The 21,814-nt window shown below is 39.4% G+C and overlaps 2 protein-coding genes across 3 annotated transcripts in view; one reads left to right on the top strand and one right to left on the bottom strand.

Moving 5' to 3' along the window:
* Positions 1-14,580, bottom strand: part of LOC111150715 (SWT1, RNA endoribonuclease homolog) — a 102,509-nt gene extending 87,929 nt beyond the window's left edge. The window contains 5 exon segments of the mRNA XM_022508266.1: positions 5,757-5,815; positions 8,556-8,636; positions 10,316-10,405; positions 14,126-14,430; positions 14,433-14,580. Coding sequence (XP_022363974.1) covers positions 5,757-5,815; positions 8,556-8,636; positions 10,316-10,405; positions 14,126-14,430; positions 14,433-14,580 — 683 coding nt within the window.
* A 48-nt stretch (positions 14,581-14,628) lies between these two features.
* Positions 14,629-21,814, top strand: part of LOC111150716 (tRNA methyltransferase 1 like) — a 53,327-nt gene continuing 46,141 nt past the window's right edge. Inside the window, exons 1-3 of one of the 2 annotated variants that reach the window (XM_022508268.1) lie at positions 14,629-14,930; positions 19,495-19,605; positions 20,892-21,005. In XM_022508268.1, the coding sequence (XP_022363976.1) occupies positions 14,690-14,930; positions 19,495-19,605; positions 20,892-21,005 (466 nt within the window). In that variant the 5' untranslated portion in view covers positions 14,629-14,689. The remainder of the gene's footprint in view (positions 14,931-19,494; positions 19,606-20,891; positions 21,006-21,814) is intronic. The other variant, XM_022508267.1, reaches the window with a different exon arrangement.

The raw sequence follows: 21,814 nt of genomic DNA, 5'->3' as shown, positions 1-21,814 counted from the left end.
CGTGACTCTTAATCTTGGGGTCATGAGTCTGAGCTCCACATTGGGTGTAGGGATTACTTAAATAAATAAAATTTTAAAAATAAATAAATAGGGGCACCTGGGTGGCTCACTGGATTGGGCTTCTGCCTTTAGCTCCAGTTGTGGTCTCAGGGTCCTGGGATCAAGCCCCACATTGGGCTCTCTACTCAGCAAGGAGCCTGCTTCCCCCTCTCTTTCTGCCTGCCTCTCTGCCTACCTGTGATCACTCTGTCAAATGAATAAAATCTTAAAAATAAATAAATAAATGACTATTCACTTTAAAGCTTTAGCATATTAAAGAATAATAAAATTTTTAAAACTGGGAAATGGTATTTGTTATGTATGTGACAGTTTATTAGCCTTAGTAAATGAAAAGCTCATCAAAAAGTACTGATTCTGGATGCCTGGGTGGCTCAGTTGGTTAAGCATCTGTCTTGGGGTCAAGTCATGATCCAGGAGTCTCAGGATCAAGCCCCACATCAGGCTCCCCGCTCAGCAGGAAGTCTGTTTCTCCCTCTGCCCCCCATCCTACTTGTGCTCTCTCTCCCTCTCGCTCTCAAATACCTAAAATCTTAAAAAAAAAAAAAAAAAAGTACTGATTCTAGAATAAGACATAACAGAAAATATTGATGAGAAAAAGCGATTGGCTAATAGATATTTGGGGGGAAAAGTTTAACTTTACTAGTAATCAAAAACATTTTTTTTTAAAAGACATTCTAATTATAACAGCATACCATTTTCTTTTATCAAATTAACAAAGATTTTAAAACAACATTAAGTACTGGCAAGGGGTTGAAAAATGGGCCCTCTCATGGTAGAAATGCAAAATGATATAGGAGTTCCACGAAGGTGGGGAGCCTAGGTGGCTCAGTTGATGAAGTGCCTCACTCTTGATTTAGGCTCAGGTCATGATCTCAGGGTGGTGAGATCAAGCCTCATATCAGACTCAGCCTAGAGCCTGTTTAAGATTCTCTCCCTCTCTCCCCATCTGTCTCTCCTTCTCTGCTTCACCCCTCCGAACCCCCTTGTGCTCCTTCTCTCTCTCAACCAAAAAAAAAAAAAAAAAGAGAGAGAGAGAGAGAGAAAGATAGAGTTCATAAAGGAATTTGATGATATAATTAAAAATTCTAAAAATGCTCATATTCTTTGACTTCCTAGTAATTCCCATTTTAGAAATCTATACCAAGGTGAAAAAAATTAAAAATGGACCAAAATCTTTTTTAAAATTCAGGATTATTTATAATAGTAAAAAGTAAGGTAACAGGGTAAATACTAAAATTTTGGAAATGACTAAGAAATATGCCATTCTACTAAATATGACAGAGTATCATGGTCATTTTAAATGATGTTTATGAAAGTTTTCAATGATCTAATAAAACATATTCATAAAATATTAAGCAAAAATCAAGCAGGGCAAAAATCTGTATATATCATGTGGTCTCAACAATTTATATAAATACAGGAAAAAGTCAAGAAAGAAATATGCTAAAATGTTAGAAGTAGCAATAGCTAGAGGTGATATTTTCCTGCTTCATAAAAGTCGATATTACTCGGTAGTCAGAAAGAAAGGCGAAAAAATTTCAATGATTTTGAGTGTCTTCTAAGTGCCTGTCACTCTACTAAGCCCTGGAGAGGCCATGGAGGACACGTCCAATAGAGTTCTGACCCCCAATTTGCTTTCACTCTGGTGGGGGAGAAAAAGAAAGGAAACAGCTGATTTCTCAAATAATTACATAAGAGCAAACTGTAACACCTCGGGAGTTTTTGTAGGAGTTTCACCTGAGTCTTCATTGGATTCCATCTTCTTTCTATCTCTGCCTACAAAAAGACTGCCCACCATTATTTATCTGTAAGTAAATAATGATAAAACAAAACTTGAGGGGCGCCTGGGTGGCTCAGTGGGTTAAGAAGCCTCTGCCTTAGGTTCAGGTCATGATCTCAGGGTCCTGGGATGGAGCCCCGCATTGGGCTCTCTGCTCAGCAGGGAGCCTGCTTCCTCCTCTCTCTCTGCCTGCCTCTCTGCCTATTCTCTTTCTGTCGAATAAATAAAATCTTTAAAAATTAAAAAAAAAAACAACTTGAAATTTTAATAGGACTTTGGCTTCTAATAATATACTGTGTTTACGATGCCAACTATATTAAAGAAAAACTAGGAGAACAACACAGAAAACATTAACTCAAAATTTTTAAGGGGACCCTGTAGTGCCCTGAGCATTTTCATGTTCCTTTTTTTTTTTTTTTTTTTTAAGATTTTATTTATTTTTGAGAAAGGGAGAAGCAGACTCACCACTAAGCAGGGAGCTTAATGTGGGGGTCAATCCTAAGACCCTGGGATCCTGACCCAAGCTGAGGGCAGATGCTTAACTGACTGAGTCACCCAGGTACCCCTTCATATTGCTTTTTATTTGTTCTCCACAACAACCCTGTGCTGCACATTTTATAGTCATCTATGGACCATGGCCTTTATAGTCATAATTAATGAAAACTCAACAATATAATACTTTTTAAAAGACCAACAAAATCAAACCTTAAAATTACCTCTTATCAAATAGCCTTACAAAAGACTAGATTGTGATAATGCAGTTTTATATTTGCAACCCAAAATACTAAAGTTCTGAGATCTTTTTAGATATGTTAGACATGCAGCAACTACTTATTTTTAAAGTATGTATCTTTTATGAGTGACATAGTGTAAAATCAATATTCAGCTGAAGTTGAAACACATCCTAGATGAGCTCTCATGATATAAGAATAAGTGTGAAATTTTGTCAAAACGTCATTACTAAAGTTTTGACAAAATTTCACACTTTTATTAGACTATGTAAAAATTTAGTAGCCATTTTAAAATATGACATACTTCAGAAACAATCTGTCAACACTATCAGCAGTTTAAACTTCTCTGTTGGTCATCACGACATACACTCACAATACTGAATTATATACTTACATTCAACTTAGCTCAGTTGAATAGTAAATTACTTTTCGGCTAATTCTGCCAATAATGGCTTTGTTGGTGGCAATGTTGCCATCTATCTAACAGTAACTAAGGCAAAACTTCTCACCTCTTCAATTCCTGGACTTAAAAAGATTTGGTCAACAGTGATGATACAACCTTGTGAAGAAATCCCACTAACTGAAAGTGCACTGCTCAGAGAAATGCACTCTGAATATTTTCAAAAGCAGATTTAGGATTGTTGCCCTTAATTTAAGGAACGAAACAAATGAACACAGGGGAAGGGAAGGAAAAATAAAATAAGATGAAATCAGAGAGAGAGAGAGAGAGGCAAACCACAAGAGGTTCTTAACTATGGGACACAAACTGAGGGTTGCTGGAGAAGTGGGTGGGGAGATGGGGTAACTGGGTGATGAACATTAAGGAGGGCACCTGATGGAATGAGCACTGGATGTTTTATGCAACTGATAATAACTGAACTCTAGCTCTGAAACTAATGATTCACTATGTTAATTAATTGATTTTAAATTTTAAAAAGATTATTGCCCTTGGTGATTTTTCATTATTAATACATCTATATATACTCAAACCATGGATTGAGAATTGTGGTAATTATTACCACAATTAAGTGGCTTCAGGATGATAAAATTCTCATTTTTCATCTGCACCTCAGCTTTCATTGCACACCAATTTTGGGACCATCTGAATAGGGAAACTTTTACAGAAGATGCCACATACCATAAAGAAATACTCATAACCTTGAGGCAAGTAAGTTTGTTTACTTCTCCAATGGATAAACAACAGCAGCAAATGAACCACATTCTCTTCAGGCAACCCAAAAAAGAAGTTCTGCACTGTCGATACTTATGTGTCCAAAGCACAGTTTTCTTTCATCCAGGCAACTTTTCAGTATATAATAGCTCCTATCCCATATTGTTTAAACACATGACAAGGCAGTCTTAAAATACCTTGTATGCCATACAGTTTGTCTTCAACAAAAGAAAATTTCACTACAAGTTGTATCTAGAGAGCTTACCAATATCTGAAAGTAAATATTCATATGTTAATGATTAATCTAAAGGCCACACCTTGCTCACATTTCTACCATTGTTACTCCCAGTAGATACAATGACAACCCACACAACAGGCGTGGGCACTGAGCACACCTGGGTTCAGGAATGCAGAAATGCAGCAGCAGGCTTTGACTATTCAGTGCGGCAAAACCTGAAGTCAAATTGCAGATTTTGAGTAAAAACTGAAGCCAAGGGGCACTTCGTTCTACTCTTGGAATAGTTTAGATCCTATTCTCGAAATAATTCAACAATACTGTTTCTTCCTCCTTCCAAAGACTGTGGACAAGTCTAGGAGAGTAGTATACATAGATCAAAAGTCTATTCATGCTCTTATACATACATATAAAATCAAGGGCTAGAAAATGTGCCCTTACTAAGGCTAAAGGTAACTAGTGAAAAACCATGCAGTGTTTAAGAAATTAAAAAAAAAAAAAGAATATTAGGATAAAAGGCATTAAAAATCCATTTTGAAAAAGTGTAGAAAGTAATAGTCAATGTGATGTCAAATTCATAACAGAATAATAATACAGAAGCAAAATATCACAAAGAAAGAAGAGGAGACAAAAAAAAAAAAAAAAACCTGAAGAAAAGCCAGAGGCAAGCTGAATTTTTTGTTTTTAGCAAACATTAACTAAATTTGTCTGGGAAGCAGAAATTTTATGTATATATTTAATGCCATTTTTATCATTTTCCCATAGCCACTTACTTTCAGAGAATCTATGATCTCATCTACTTTCATCACACACTATACTTTTATACTTACCCCATTAGTGGCAAGAAATGCCATCACCACAAAGTTCTCTGAAATTTTTATCCAAAGAACACAGAAATTAAAGAAAAGTAATCTCCATTATCCCTACCATTATGCTACAAGTTCTCTAGTTGTAGCCATATCCTATTTAAATAACATGATTTTAAAACCATAACAATTCAATAAGCAACATATTCTCTTCATAGGTAATATATAATTTATCTTTCTAAATTTCTAAACCAGCCACACAACTTCTTCTATTACTATATATAACAAAGTTATGCATCTTATTAGAATGTGTCAAAATCAAATCACCAGAGATAAAAATCTGCATTTTACTTGAAAGTGTCATTTACATAGCATAGAATTATGATAGACTTTTTATTTCGCTCAACTTTTTATTAAATCTACACTAATATTTAAAAAATTCAATAATGTCAGTCTGTTAAAAATCTGCCTTTGGCTCAGGTCATGACGCCAGGGGCCTGAGATTGAGCCCTGAGTTGGGCTCCCTACTCAGTGGGGACTCTGCATCTCCCTCTGCCTCTGCATCTCCCACACTGCTTGTGCACTCTTGCTGTGTCTCTCTCTCAAATAAATAAAATCTTCAAAAAACAAATCAGGGGCATCTGGGTGACTCAGTGGGTTTAGCTTCTGCCTTCGGCTCGGATCATGATCTCAGGGTCCTGGGGTTGAGCCCCACATTGGGCTTTCTGCTCAGCAGGGAAGCCTGCTTCCCTCTCTCTCTCTGCCTGCCTCTCTGCCTACTTGTGATCTCTCTGTCAAATAAATAAATAAAATCTTTAAAAAAAAATTCAATAATTATAACCTGTGCTACAGCTAGAAATATTGGCATGCAAATCAGTACTGATCTAATAAAAAACTTTGCATATCAAAATATTTAGTCTCACAATTCTAAGCCTCCAAAAGTAAAAGATATCAACAAAAAGAAGGAATTCACCTTTTCAGTTCTTGTCTTCTTTTTACATCACAGTACAGAATGTCTGTATGATCTGATTTCTGAAGAAAAAAAAAAAATGAATCATTCAGGAAATAGAAATCATGCACTGACACTTTAGTTACAGGAGAAAGACTGGGAGACAATATTTTTTCCCCACATCTATGTAATAGTGAATAGGCTGACACAATAATTTTATTTTAATATTTTATTTACTTATTTGACAGAGAGACACAGTGAGACAGGGAATACAAGCAGGGGGAATGAGAGAGGGAGAAGCAGGCTTCCCGCCAAGCAGGGATCCTGATGTGGGGGGTTCAATCCCAGGACCCTGGGATCATGACCTGAACCAAAGGTAGATGCTTAAGGACCGAGCCATCCAGGCACCCCCTGACACAATAATTTATTTAATCTTTCCAATAATCCTGTACAACAGGTATTATCATCATGCCCCATTTTACAGGTAAAGTACTCAAGGTGCAAACAGAGAAAAGTATCTTCCTTAACATTACAGAGCAAGTCAGCAGCAGAGCCAGGACTGAAATAGTTCTGTCTACTATCTCTACTCTACCAATCTGTCTCTCCATGTGTTCTGGGGATACAGGCCTAGGCAGAAGAGAAGTAAGAGAGAAACAGGATATAGCCCTTGTCCTATAGACATTAAAGAACAGAGAGAAGAAGAATATATACAAATAATCTAATGAAATTATATACCTAAGTGTGAAAGCAGAAGAACATACAGTAAATTGTAAAAGAGTTCAAAGTATCAAGCACCAAAAGTTGGAACATACTTAGGAAAAAAGGCGGACAAAATATATACTAAAGATTGAGGGGCGCCTGGTGGCTCAGTTGTTAAGCATCTGCCTTTGGCTCAGGTCATGATCCCAGGGTCCCAGGTTCGAGCCCAGCATCGGGCTCCCTGCTCAGTAAGGAGTCTGCTCCCTCTCCCACTCCCCCTGCCTGGGTTCCCTCTCTTGCTCTCTCTCTCTCCCTCTTTGTCAAATAAATAAATAAATAATTTTTTTAAAAGATTTTATTATTTATTCATGAGAGACAGCAAGAGGCAGAGACAGAGGGAGAAACAAGCTCCCTTCAGAGTAGGGAGCCCAACACAAGACTGGATGAGCTGAATGCAGATGCTTAGCCGACTGAGACACCCCGGCACCCCTAAATAAATATTTTTTATATATATATGTAGATATATATAGACACACACACGTATATACATACATACATACACACACACACACACACACACACACACACTAAAGATTGAATATAGATTAAATAAAGATTAACAAGTAAAAGAAAAAGGTTGTCTCAGCTAAGAAAACTTGGGCATTCTAAGCAGCGATTTGGCTCTGTTGCTATAAACAATTTTGTGTCCTTGGACAAGTCATGTAACCTCCTAGATCTCAATTTCTGAATCTGAAAACACAAAGGCTACACATCTGCCTTGGCTACCTCCAAAGGATATTGCAAAGCCAAATAAAACCATATATGGGAAAAGACTTAAAAACTCTCTTAATATTTGCAAATGACATATCAGATAAGGGGCTAGTATCCAAAATCTATAAAGAACTTATCAAATCCAACATGCAAAAAACAAATAATCCAGTCAAGATATGGGCAGGAGACGTGAACAGACATTTCTCCAAAGAAGACATCCAAATGGCCAACAGACACATGAAAAAATGCTCCACATCACTTGGCATCAAGGAAACAACAAATCAAAACCATAATGAAATACCACTTCGCACCTGTCAGAATGGCTAAAATTAACAAGACAGGAAACAACAAATGTTGGGGAGGATGCAAAGAAAGGGGAACCCTCCTATACTGTTGATGGGAATACAAACTGGTTCAGCCACTCTGAAAAACAGTATGGAGATTCCTCAAAAAGTTGAAAATAGAGCTACCCTATGACCCAGCAATTGCACTACTGGGTATTTACCCCAAAGATACAAATGTAGTGATCCGAAGGGGCACCTGTACACTACTGTGCATAGCAGCAATGACCACAATAGCCAAACTGTGGAGAGAGCCCAGATGTCCATCGACAGATGAATGGATAAAGATGTGGTATGTGTATACATACACACACACACACACACACACACACACACACAATGGAATATTACTCATCCATCAAAAAAGGATGAATATTTACCATTTACATTAACGTGGATGGTACTGGAGGGTATTATGCTGAGCGAAATAAGTCAATCAAAAAAAGTCAATTATCATACGGTTTCACTCATATGTGGAATATAAGAAACAGTGCAGAGGATCATAAGGGAAGGGAAAACTGAATGGGAAAAAATCAGAGAGGGAGACAAGCCATGACAAACTCTTAACTATAGGAAACAAACTGGGAGTTGCTGGAGGGCAGATGGATGGGGTGATGGAGTAACTGGGTGACAGGCACTAAGGAGGGCATGTGATGTGATGAGCATTGGGTGTTATATGCAACTGCTGAATTACTGACCTCTACATCTGAAACTAATGATGTATTATACGTTGGCTAACTGAATTAAAAAAACAACTCTCTTAATTTATATCTATGTGTCTAACTCTGCATGATAGAGTCTAACTGCACAAAGAACTTGTTAAATCCTTTTTGGTGAGTAGAAGGAAGAAACCAAACACTGGTGTTTTTTCTATTGGCTATCGCAAAGTATAAGAGAAAGAAAAAATGAGTGTAAAAGTAGTGGGGGAATATGTATCATAAACCTTCTCATCATACATTAAAACTTTAATATTAATAATATCTAGAGTTGGCTACAATATACGAACACTCACCAGTTTTCTCTTCTCTGATGAAACAGACCTTACACAGCAAGCTGGACTAGTAGAACTTGAAGTTTTTTTCTCTGTCTTATCCTAAGCATGCCATTTGGGGAAAAAAAAAAAGCACAAAATTAAGCATAGTCTAAGACAGCGTTATTTAATCATTGTTATTATAAACTAACATTCTTTCTACATTCATAATAAACTTCAGGGGGGAAAAATGTTTAAAGCCACACAAACTTTGGTAAGGGGGAGGGAAACTCAATTAGAAGGAAAACTCAAGTAGAAATCAAAAGATCTAGATGCTCTTGAATTAGAGATGAGATGGGATACAAGAGCTAAAGCCGGAAGGCCAGTTGAGAGCTCAGATAAAGGCTTCGGGAGGAGGCATTGCCATGGTGGAATTCAGTCATCTACAAAGCAAAACCATATATCCAGTCATTTCCCAGGGGATCCAAAATTCAGTAGACCCAGGACAAACATATTTTGAGGACCTACTGTGTACCAAAGATATTCTAGATGGTGGGGACAGATTAATGAAAACACAGAAGTCCCTGCCCTCATGGAAGTTAAAATTTTGGGCAGGAATTTACAAATAAACAATATATTTACGGAGTCAGATGAGACACTGGAAAAAATAAAAATAAAAAAGAGAAAGAGGGCAGGAAGGGCTGGAAGGTGGTGTGGAAGCAGCTGCAATTTTAAACCCGGTAGTCAGAAAAAGCCCCACTGATAAGCAGATATCTGACTGGAGACCTGGAGGAGGGAAGAAGAAACTATGCGCTTATCTAGAGTTTTCCACTGAAGGGCAAAGCCCCTGAGGCAGGAATGTGCCTGGATTGCGGAACCACAAAATGGTGAAGACAACAGGAGAATGAGAGGGAAGCCAGATGGGGGGTCGGTTGTTTTGTAGGCCCGGAGCCAGGACGTCAGCTGGCACTCTGGGTGAGGAGGACAAACATCAGGCAGTACTGAGCAAAGGAGAGCATGATCTGACTCACATTTTAACAGGATCATCCTGGGGGCTTGTTGAGAAGAGAACAATGGGAGGCAAAGGTGGAAGCAGGGAGATAAATTTGGAAACTCCTGCAACCATCTGAGGAAGCCAGCTGATTGTCTGGATTGTGGTGGTAACAGAGGAGGTAGACAGACTATCTTGTTAAGAGAAAGCTGATACAATTTGCTGATAGACTTGATGCAGGTGGGGGATGACAACCAGGATTTGGGCCCAACCAAATGAAAGAACGGAATTTCAACTTCTCAACTGGGTAAATGAAGCTGGGCACTTGAAGTTATAGTTTAAGACGAGGCGGAGTCAGCAAAGGACACTTGGTGAGCATCCATTCCTACTCTTAGCCTCCCGCTGAAAACGATGGCCCATTCTGACTGATGAGCATATAACCTTATTCAATGCTCAGTAAATGACGATGGTGGTGCAAAAAGGTCTAATGGTGAGTTATTTCTATGTAAAGGAGTCTGGGGGGCCTAGAGTCAAGTCAGAAATGCCTCTGCAAATTACTTACTCCCTAAGCCTCAGTTCTGGCATTTGTATAATTAATAATAATAGTACCTATCTCCTACAGTTGTGAAGAATCAACAAAATAATGCAAGTAAAGAATGGGGGGAAAGAAAGAATGAGAAAAACAAATTCTCCTGGGTGAGAAGGGCAAAACAAAACATTTACGTATCTCATTTTAAAACTGAGGGTTTTTTTTTTCCATTATGCAAAAATAAACAAAGTATTCTCTGGGTCAGTAAATCAAAATTCTTACTTGGACATCAAAGTTCAGTGATGCAGTGGTGCCTTTTCTGCCGGACGTCTCTTTTTCGCCACAAGATTCTTTGTTGGACATTTTGAAAAGCTAAAAAAAAACCATATTAAGTGTTTATGTGTTTTGTTTTGTTTTACCACCACCACAACAAAATACATTAGAAATTCGTCATCTTTCAGTTTTAAAAAGACTGGAGTTTTACAAAATTATTTCCATCTTCTAACCATTCCCAAGACAACAGGATTCTCTCGTTCCACTTTATTTCACTTACAGTCTCCCTCATACTGATCTCTTCCTCTCCTTCAATTTCATCTACCACCTTTTTAGGAATGACCTCTCAAAACTGTGCCTTTAGCCCTGACCTTCTCTCTCAAGCTTCAGATCACCATTTTCAACTGCCTACAGGACTGCTCTCTTGTGCCCAACCTACACCTCAAAACTAATTAGTTCTAAGTCTTTTTTTCCTGACACACTCTCTATTCAACTTAGCCTGTAGCAGAAGCATCCTGTGCTGGAATGGAAAGGCCAGAGAATGGTAACCTCATCAGGTCTGCTGGGATGGGAAGATATAAAAGGAGTCTAACAGCAAAACCCAAAGGAGAGTTTATTGCTGATAGTGACACATATGGAAACTATGAATGTAAGAAAGGCTAGAAAGCAGGCATGGACTCACGGTCAGTCATGACTACAGTAAGTGAAATTCTATAAAATAATGATCAATAACGCTAAATCAAACTTTAGAATGTTTTGATGAATATAAAGAGAAAAAAGAAAAATGCTGACAGCTAAGAGAAAACCTAATAATAAAAACTAATAAAAGAATATTTAAGGGGCACCTGGGTGGCTCAGTGGGTTAAAGCCTCTGCCTTCGGCTCAAGTCACGAATCCAGGGTCCTCAGATCGAGCCCCGCATCGGGCTTTCTGCTCAGCGGGGAGCCTGCTTCCCTTCCTCTCTCTCTGCCTGCCTCTCTGCCTATCTGTGATCCTGTCTGTCAAATAAATAAATATCTTTTTTAAAAAAGAGTATGTAATATAGACTTTTTTAAGATTTTATTTATTTACTTGTCAGAGAAAGAGAAAGAGCAAGAAGCACAACAGGGGCAGAGGCAAAGGGAGAAGCAGACTCCCCACTGAGCAAGGAGCCTGATGCAGGACTGGACCCCTGGAGCCTAGGATCAGGAGCTGAAGGCAGACATTTAACCGACTGAACCACCCAGGCATCCCTTAAACTTCTAAGAACAGTACTAAATTATCCCAAAATTTTGCTTTGTAAGATCATGTATGGAATCAATAGAATTCACAATTGAGCTTCCAGATTAGAGGAATAATATTCTTTTCCCCTTCTTGTTCCAAGGATTCTATTCCATTTTGGGAAAAGGTACAATAAAAACAAACAAACAAACAAAACACAATAAATTCCATGAAACGAACTGTTTAGAGGCAATGGACTACTTATGTTAACTTTTACGATTTAAACTGATCCATGTTCATTTTACATTGTTGCTTTGAATACAAAATAAGGCTAACTTTAAACCTTTCACCCATAAGCCAATTGAAAAAAAAAAACTGAAAAAAAAATCACTAAAAATAGTGGACTATCAAAGGAAAAACACATTTATGTTTACCATGACAAATGTTTTATATTTATAATAGTGTGAAATTTACGTTGATTTTATGAAAATTAAAATACAAACTCAAAGGGGAGACTTCCTGTGCTGGCCAGCCTCCGAAGTGGTTCCTGATGATCTCTGGAGCCCGGTAATTACACTCTCATGCAGTGCTCTCACAGTAAACAGAGCTGGTCTGTGACACCAATAGGAATTGCTGTATGGCAGTATGTGGCTAGATCATGTAAGACACTGCGGCTTGTGTTTTTCTCTTACTCTAGAGAAAGCCAGCCACCATATCATGAGGACAATCACATAGTCCACAGAGCAGCCCACCAGTGAGGAACTGAAGCCCACTGCCAAAAATGAACCAATTGCCAGGTCTGTGAGCATGCCCGCGTTGAAGCCAATCCTAGAGCCCTAATCAAGCCTTTGAGTGGAAGCATCCGGGGCTGCTATCTTCACTGCAGCCCCGTGAGACTCAGAACCAGGTACACACCCATTAAGCCACTTCTGAATTCCTGATGCAAAGAACCCATGAGGTCATGTTTATTGTTGTTTTAAACCACTAAGCTTTAGGATAACTTAGGCAGCAATAAATGACTAACACAGTCACTTAATATAACTCTTCAAACTTGGAAGATTTCTTTTTTTTTAGGAGTCTCAAAAGCACAGATCATGTTTAGAAATTCTTATTAAAATTCCCATAGAATTCACACGCTTAAATCTAACCCTCTTCATCTTCTGGTTTCCAGCTGGTGTTAAATAATGAGACTGATACACTGAATCAAGCTTTCAATTAACCATCTAGCCTTTTGGAAATTAAAAAAAAAAAAAATCAATGATGCTTGAATGAGGCACAATATAATTAGCCACTACTCATTCCCATAAGTTATAACGTGTTATTTTCCCATTTTTAACTGACAGTTAAGAGCATGAGGCAGTTATACATTCAGGGAAACTAGTTAAAAGTTGGGGTGGGGGTGCGCCGCGGTGGCTCCGTGGGTGGAGCATGGCACTCTTGGTTTCTGCTGGGGTCCTAATCTCGGGGAGATGAGACCAGTCCCGCCTCCAACTCAGCGCTGGTCCCGGAGAGTGGGCGTGGATTCTCTCTCTCCTTCTCCCTCTGCTCCCCCCTCCCCCCTCACGTGCTCTCTCCCTCTCTCTCCTAAAATAAGTAACTTTTTTTTTTTTTTTAAGTTGAGGTTGAAGGCAGTATGAGGACTTTAGAACTAACTCACCTCACTAGGGAAAGTAGGGGGAGGCCTCCAGACGCACTTCCTAACTACTGGGGGGTTGGGAGGTGGCAACTAAATCCTGCTACACTTTCAAAGCGCCAAATAATCACACTAGCTCTCACCTGGGCTGAACAACTAGGAAATAAATAGACCAATGAGATCGCTAGGCATTAAGTAGCACCTTAATTAACTAAGAAAACCCAACTGGAAGTGCGAGTCTCCTAAGACAGAAAGGGGCTTCCTTCTCCTTCCCTGCTGCTTATAACATTCGGACCAGTCCCGGGAAGAAAGAGCGGCCGGAAACTTCAAGTTTTCCTCTGCCTGCGCCAAGGGAAGGAATGCTTGAGACTTAAGTTCAAGCAGGCCGGGGGAGTAAAGGGAAGAGAAGTACGCGGGCCAGAGGACTCACTGGCAGACGCCGTGTAGAATCTGAATCGCATCAATCAGGTGCCGCAAAACTCAAGACACTCAGAGCTCTGGTTATTAAGTCTAACTACAGGTGTAGGGCGCGCGCAGAAACACACGCTCTTCTCTACCCACAGGACCCCTACGACCACAGGGCAGTGCTGATAGGAATACGTAGGTTAAAGCAAAATAAAGACAAAAGGAGAAGTATTCAGGTCACGGTGTGGATGAGGGTGCGAAAGGAAGCGCAGATACCGATTCCAAATCAACCAGACTAGCAGGGAAACTCGTTAGCAGCTCCTAAGTCCCCGGGGCCCAGGAGCTCCGCAGGAACAAACCAGACTCTCACTCTGGGCGAGGGGCAACTTCAAACCCAGAGCCGACCAGAACCCCACCCTTCACCAAGCTGACTCAACCCCGGATCCGCCTACAGAGTCGCCCCGCCCTGGCTCGAGGGGCCTCCGAAATCCCCCGACCCGCTGGCTACCCGCTAAGGTACGGGAGGGAGAGAGGGGAGAACCTGCCCAGCAAAACGTCAACTAGCGCCCCACTTACCTTACCAGCGCCCGCAGCGGAGGCGACTCCGGAGGCCCAGGCCAAGAGAAAGGGTCTCCCCCGGACCCGATGCTCGCTGGGAAATGTAGTTCTGCACTCGGACTCAGACTACTACTCCAATGTTCCGAGCGTTTGTTTAGCTTTGCATTTACTTCCTCCATGGACTTGGGACTCCGGCTCCGCCCTGGCTGGCGCGCTGCACCCTGGGTATTGTAGTCTTGCTTCGCTTCCTTGGTTGACGGCTGGAACCGAAACGCACCGAGGAAGCAGAACTCTCTTACCTCATTGGTCGCCGTCCCCGCTACGTTCTGCGCCGGCTGTGGTGGCGTCGTAACGCCTCGGGGAAAGGGAAGCGGACGGGACCGAGAATCGCTACCTCTGGCTTTTTATTTTTCTGCTGACAGGATTTGGTCACTGGTTCTTCATCTTTTGTCTGTTGCACGCATCCAGCCCTTCCCATTTGCTTTCCCACTCCTTGGATCCTGCCCTTTGGGCATTCACGCCAGTTCTCTCACCCCGCCGTGAGCCCCTCCTGGTCCCCGGGCGGGCCTGGCACGGAGGCGGTAACTATGGAGAATATGGCGGAGGAGGAGCTGCTACCCCAGGAGAAGGAGGAGGTGGAGGTGGCCCAGGTCCAGGTCCCGACCCCGGCCCCGGACTCGGCTCGGGTCCCAGCTCCGGCCCCGGATTCGGCCCCGGCCCCGGACTCGGCTCCGACTCCGGCCTCGGCTCCAGCCCCAGCCCCTGCCCTGGCCCAGGCTCCGGCCCTGTCCCCGTCCCTAGCCTCTGCCCCTGACGAGGCTGAAAGCAGTAAGTGCAGGAGGCCTAGATCTTTCTGCCGCAAGAGAAGGGAGAAAGTGCGCCTTGCTGGGGAGTAGGGGAGGCCCTCTTCACTGGGATGTTTTTTATGGGGAAAAGACAGGTTTAGGGATGTGGGGGGAGGGAGGAGGGACCCGTGTAGCGGGTAAAGCGGGTACAGAATGGGAGAAGGCATGTCCCCAAACCTCGAGGACATCATGATGAAGGGTTTGTGGAGGCCAGAAGTGCTGCAGATAAAAGGAAATAATGAGGTCGAGGGCTTCTTCGTTAAAGGGGGTCTTTTTCTGCTACGCAAATAGGGAGTTAAACTAATTTGGTAGTTTCCCTCTCAGCCCCGTCTGCCGTGGTTCACTAAGTCCTTCAAAATGTGATAAGGTAACCGAGGCACCCTGTTTACTGTAGTAGATCGTAGCTGCCAAGATTTAGAAACCATTGTTACCAACTAGTTCTTGTGCTCGAAATACACAAAGAGATGGGCTTTTCTTACTATTTTTCTTTAGCAGCTTGCTTTCAAAAAGAATTTGAGGCTGATAAGTAGTTTAAGAAAGGGTCGACTAAATTCTGGATATCGTCCGTGTCATAAATACCAGTTGAGTTCTGCCCTCCGTTCCATCATAAGTGGACTGTTGAAAATTAATAGCCCGTATTATTATGCTAATGTATGTTTTTGCATGTTTTCTAAGTGGTGATTTATTGGACCATAAAGAGAAACACTTGAGAATCTTCTGAACACTTTTAAATGTAAAGTCTCAGAAAGTTGGTTTTTTTTTTTTAAATTATTTTGTGGTCCATAAATTGACCGTTATGTTCTTCCTGAATTAATAACAAAATAATTCATTTTCTTCTAGGACAGTTGGGAATTTAATATTTATACATCACTTGGGTAGTTGTAGTCCAGTAGAGTAGCTTTGCAATTTTAAAGCCACATAAAAATTGTCACAGTAAATTAAAGAGTAGAGTTGATCACAGAAAAGGCCAAAGCGTGCCTCGGGTAGGCTTCTCCTCCTCATATAAGATCAGAGGTAGTAGGTGCAAAATAAGGGCCATTGTTTCTTCACCCACAACTACAGGTGGGGGGCGGTGATACACTCTCCTGAGTAGCCTCCCTTCCCTACCGCTAGATTAGATTTGTTTTTATTAATCAGAATTGGTTCAGCAGCTTAAGGGACTGCGTGCTTTCTCCCTCCTCCCCACCAGCCAGAATGTTAAACATAGTTTGGGAAGATAAATATTCCAAATTTTGGAAGTATGTAATTTGAAGAATGTATGATGTTTGAGAAACCTGAAAAATGCATAACTGGGGCAAATATGTAATGATTGAGAAATCTGAAATGCGTTAGAAATATATATTAATCACATTTTAAAAAATTATTTTTATGTGGTCTAGTTAGTCCTTCGAAATCAGTCGTAAGTAGGCAAGATGAAGATGGCATATTTGAAATAGAACTGAAAAATGAGGAAAAAGTATCAGAAGTTGTAAAAGAAACTCCTAGCATCTTGGATTCATCTGATTTAACAAGAGGTTTGCCTGTTGACTTCGGAATTACTAGCATGTTACAAAAAGTTTAAGTGATTCAAGTACAGATTGTCTGCTATCTACTATCTTGAACCAGAAAGTAATTTGAGAGGTATACATACGAAGGCATATATCGTGAATCTTTAGACAGATCTTTGAGAGTTTTAATAGTGGACCACAGGATTTTCATTATTCTCGTCTAACTTACCAGGCTCCTGTCTCTTATTTTGTACAACTTAGGATGATTTCAATAAGCACAGGTTTATATAGTACTTTCAGTATAGAATTTCAGTAAGCAATAATATATACTTTCACGTGAACAGAACTTTGAACTTTGGAAGCTGAAAGTCTTTATGATTGCAGATTCAAAGGATTTATTTGTACACATGGATTCATTGCCTGAATCTTGTGGTCTCACCTAGCAATTAAGTTTTTGCTCATTTGGGAAAATTTTTGCCTATTTATAGAAATCATATCTCATTATAAAGTCATTTGAACAATACCTAGTATGACAAGTTAACCAGTAAGATTTGTTGCTCTTTGCTTTTCTCATTTAAAAATGAGGTGAAAATTTGTCTTTTAGTAAAGTTGAGCAGGAATGTCTGATAGTGCTGAATTGAATTCCAAAATTATTGACTCAGTTTGTTACTGCATTCAAAAAGACTAGTGATTTTTTTTTTTTAATTATTTAACAAACCAAAGTGCCTGCTGTGTATGAGATACAGTATTAGGCACTTAATCATTACAAAAATGAGGAAGGCATATCCCCTGCTGTCTTACTGTTTATTTTTGGGAAAGAAAAACAAGGACACACACAAAAGGAACTGGGAATGAAGCTTGGAGAGGAATAGGCAGGAAGGTATCTATGGTAAGAATAGAATTTAAAGGTTTCAGGTTCTAAACTGTGTAACCTTGTTGTGTAATGAGTACTAGAGAGTCCTGCGGTTTACTATCATCTCTCCAGTTGGGGGATCTTTTCCTGCCAATTTTCAGCTCCTAGTCTTATATTGTATATTCAAGCTCCTCCTTTGTAAACATTACTTTGCTTTGGGATATGCATATTCAAGTCCTTCCTTAAAAAGAAAGAAAAAGCAACCTCCAGTCCCATCTATCTCCTTTTTTATACTGCCACACTTTTTGAAATAATCTGTGTGATTTTCTATACTTTATTTTTTCTTCTAATCCCATTTGTATTCCAGAACATCTCACTGAACCTTTTTTCTTAAAGGTGACCAGAGACCTGCTAAATACTAAATCCAGTAGTTTTCCATTGATTTCTACAACTATTTGTGATACTTAGTGTTGAACCTTTTACATTCTCTTTTTTTCTTGGCTTCTGCCTTATCTTGATTCTCCTTTACCATTTATTGTTTTTGAATCTATCCTCCTTAATGATTTTCCTCCGTGTCTCTTACATTACCTGCATCCCTCCATATGGTGCTTCCGAATTGTAACCATTTATATTAATCAGTAATGGGTTCAGTGGCATTGGGGAATGCATTTTCAAGCCCAAATCAAGAATATGTTAAATGTACTTTGGGAAGATATAATCATATATTCCAAAGTTTATAAGTATGTTATTTGAAGAATGTGTAATGTTTGAGAAACCTAAAAATATGTTACCGGGACTGGATTTTTGGCCTTTTTCCTCTCTTTTTTCCATAGTGCTTTTTTCCTTAGGCTTTCTTCAGCTCATACTTTCACCTAGCTTGTATTTATGATTTATATCCTCCTGAACTCCAAAAACAACTGCATACTGAACTTGAGGAGGAATACCTGTAGTATATCAAACACTGTGTCAAAAACTAAATTACTTTTTCTCCTTTCCTCTTTTCTGCCAAAAATGTTTTCCTCTTCCTTTATTGGTTAATGGTACCATTATTCTCAACCATGTAAACTTGAAATCTTGGAACCATTCTTGAATGCAGTCTTCATTCATGGTTATTTCTCACACCCAACATTCTTTTTTTTCCATCTGTTCTTTACCTTTCTATTACTAACTCACCTCAGTTACTGATCTTTGTACAGACAGAGATAACCTCCTGAAGTGCACTCAGATCATATTACTCACTCCCTCAAAAACCTGCAAAGACTTCACGTTGCCTGAAGAGGATAGTCCAGACTAACTTGCATAGAATTTAAGCCTTTCGTGATCTGAACTACATTTTTGGCTGCTTGTTCTTCCACCACCTCCATTCTCCAAACATACTACATTCCAGCCAAGGGTGGGATAGAGGTGGCTGTATTTTTTTTACACCTTATACCTATATTCATGAGATTACTAGCTTATAAGGCCAGCCACCAAATTATTGCTTACTGAAATTCTATTCGTAACTTACATCTCAGTCAAATGTCATTTCCTCAGTGAAGACATTCTCAAAGACACTTGTTAGAATTAATTCCTCCTTCCTCCTTCCTGTATGCCCACACCATATACCCCCGCTATTCATTTCACCCTGCGCTGTATTACAATTAGTAGGTAACATATCAGTATCTTTCCTGCCTAGTTGAAACTTCTTTGTGTTTTTTTTTTTAAGATTTTATTTATGTATTTGACAGAGATCACAAGCAGGCAGAGAGAGAGGAAGGAAAGCAGGCTCCCCGCTGAGCAGAGAGCCCGATGTGGGGCTCCATCCCAGGACCCTGAGATCATGACCCGGACCAAGGCAGAGGCTTTAACCCACTGAGCCACCTAGGCGCCCCTTGAAATTTCTTTAAAGATAGGAAGCATGGCTTATGTTTCTTACTTCAGCATTTTGTACGGAGTAAAGACATTTTCTGCAGAATTATATTGAATAATTAGATAAAAGTTAAAAGGTTCATGAAGTTACACAGTGTTTTTTTCCCCAACTTTTCACAGTCTGAGGCCCACTTGTCATTTTATAGGCAGAATTGCAGCAGTAGTCCCCATCTGGGTGCTGGGGCACCATGCTACAGGAAATAAAAGTGGAGGAGTCTCTGTGACGTGATCAAATAAAAATAGAACTGGAATTCAGGTTTTTAAAAACTAATCTTCTAACTCTTAAAATTTCCTTTCAGAGAGACACATCTCAATCCAAAGGCAGCTTGCTGATCTAGAGAAGTTAGCCTTCGTAGCTGAAGGAGATTTTGACTCTGCCAGTGCATTGAACTCAGATCATCTTGATGCAGGTATTTCCATATTTTGAGGGTCTTTTTTCCCCTCTTAATTTCTTTTGGCTTTTTAGCTTTCAACTCATGAAAATTTGCTGGGAGTAGATTTGTGTATTGCCACTCAACTAGAGCAATAATAAAATTTTCTCATTCAGGAAATTGGTAGCCGTCTGCTTTCACAGGTGCTGTGGAGACAAGTTGTCTCACAGTTCCCCAAGGATATTACAATTTTGTGGATATATAAGGACTGCATATTCTTTTAGTTCGGAATTGCATTTAACTATAAGCAACAGAAGTCCCAAAAAACTACTGCCTTTAATAACCAAAGGCGTATTATATTCAGTCACATAAACAAAGTCCCTAGGTGGGCAATTTAAGGCTGGAGCAAGAGTTCCTCATTGTTGTCAGGCCTCAAGCTCCTCTTTCTGCTTTGCCATCCTCAGTGCTTGAATTCCATCCTCAGTATAACTTCATGGTTTTTTGAAGTAAGCAGAGCATATAGAAAAATTAATTTTGACTATATTTACAGTGTGCCGTATGTTAAAGATACTCGGATTAAAAATTAAGTGAGTTGCTGATTGTTTTTGTGTATGTTTATTGTTTTAAACCTGAATTTGAGATTTTAATTTTTTTGTTACTCTCAAAGTTTTTATTTGAGATCCATTACATTTCTAATTAAATAAGACTTCTATTTTTATGATCCGTAATCTTTTCATTAATGAAGAAGAAAGAACTTACAAATTCCGTAATTGGTAACAGTGGTTCTAACCATGCTCCCTGTCCCAGAATAGCAGTTATTTTGGATCCCACTTAGTCCTTTCACTCCTTCCATTTTTCTTACTCTGCATGTTAACTGTTTTTGTTGCTGACAGAGCAGAATGCCACAGTAGGTGCTTACACTGTCTGCTCCGCTCTTGCCTCCCTGGGAGTGTGACAAGTACTGCCTTCTCCCCTGTCCAAAGTATGTAGTGATGCTCTCTCTGGCAGGCCTTTTGGCTGGAGGGATATCATGTACTTTATTACTTTCTCATCTTCTCTCTTCCCAGTGGCAACAAAGTTATCAGCTAGCCCCAGAGAGGAGAGTTTTAGGGTAAAAAATTAATCACCGACCATGTGCTGATTATTAACTACCTGTTGAGGCAGAGATGACTCTCTCTACCGTTAACATAGATGTTATCTGAGAAGTGTGTGTGTTGGGTGGAGAGAATCCCCTGCTACTTCTTTCATAGCTAAATTGAAGCATTAGTAGCCTGTCCTGTGCTTTATTGGTTCTTTTTTTTTTTTTTTTTTATTTTTTTGGTCAGGAAACAAACAGTCTTGTCCATTGTGCCCCAAGGAGAAATTCAGAGCTTGTAACAGTCATAAGCTTCGTCGTCACCTTCAAAATTTACACTGGAAAGTCTCAGTTGAATTTGAAGGTTAGTATTCTTGTGCTTGCTAAAAACTAAATGTGTCAAGATTTAATAGAAGTTTTGGAATTTTATTGTGAATAAAATCAAATATTTTTCATTTAAAATTATGAGGGATTTAATGTCCTTTTAATGTATTTCTTAATAAATAGTTATGGAATTCTCTAGGCAACGGATGTATGTCGTAAGTGTAGTTTAGTTTAGCAAACATTTATTAAGCATCTGTTCTATACTGGTTATTTTGCTTGGCCCTGTGGCCCCCATAACTTTTTGAACTATGTTTTAAAAAGTTAATACTTTTTCTTTTATGTTAGAGCAACTACCATCTGACACATAATTTTGAAAGTGTAGTAAATGTAAAACAAAATAAAATATATAGTATGAATATAAAAAGACAATATCTTTTTTTCTGCTGATGGCTTGAAAAGATTAGAGTTAAAAAGAGTAGTGGGATTTAAAAAAAAGAGTAGTGGGATATAAGATAAATATTTGAAATCGTAGTCTTTCTCTATAGATAAATGAAAATTATAAAAAAGATACCAATTACAGTAGTGACAAAAATGACATAATTTGGGGGACTGAATTTAATAAGAGGTCTCATAAAGAATAAAATTAAAGGACAAAAAATGAGATCTTACCAAGTTAAAAGACTTTTTAGATATAATGAATTATTAAATTCTGAGAGTGAATTATGTGACTTAGTACAGCATTTTTGGAAAGAGATCTGGCAACGTTTTTTAAATTTAAAAATTCACATATCTCTCGACCAGGTACTCCCTCTTTTGGGAGTAAAAGAATCAATTGATAAGGATAAATGT

Source organism: Enhydra lutris, unplaced genomic scaffold (assembly GCF_002288905.1).
Source record: "Enhydra lutris kenyoni isolate GAN:26980312 unplaced genomic scaffold, ASM228890v2 scaffoldscaffold24, whole genome shotgun sequence".
NCBI lineage: Eukaryota > Metazoa > Chordata > Mammalia > Carnivora > Mustelidae > Enhydra > Enhydra lutris.
The sequence above is the reverse complement of the archived record's forward strand: the minus strand, read 5'-3'. Positions and strand labels throughout refer to the sequence as shown.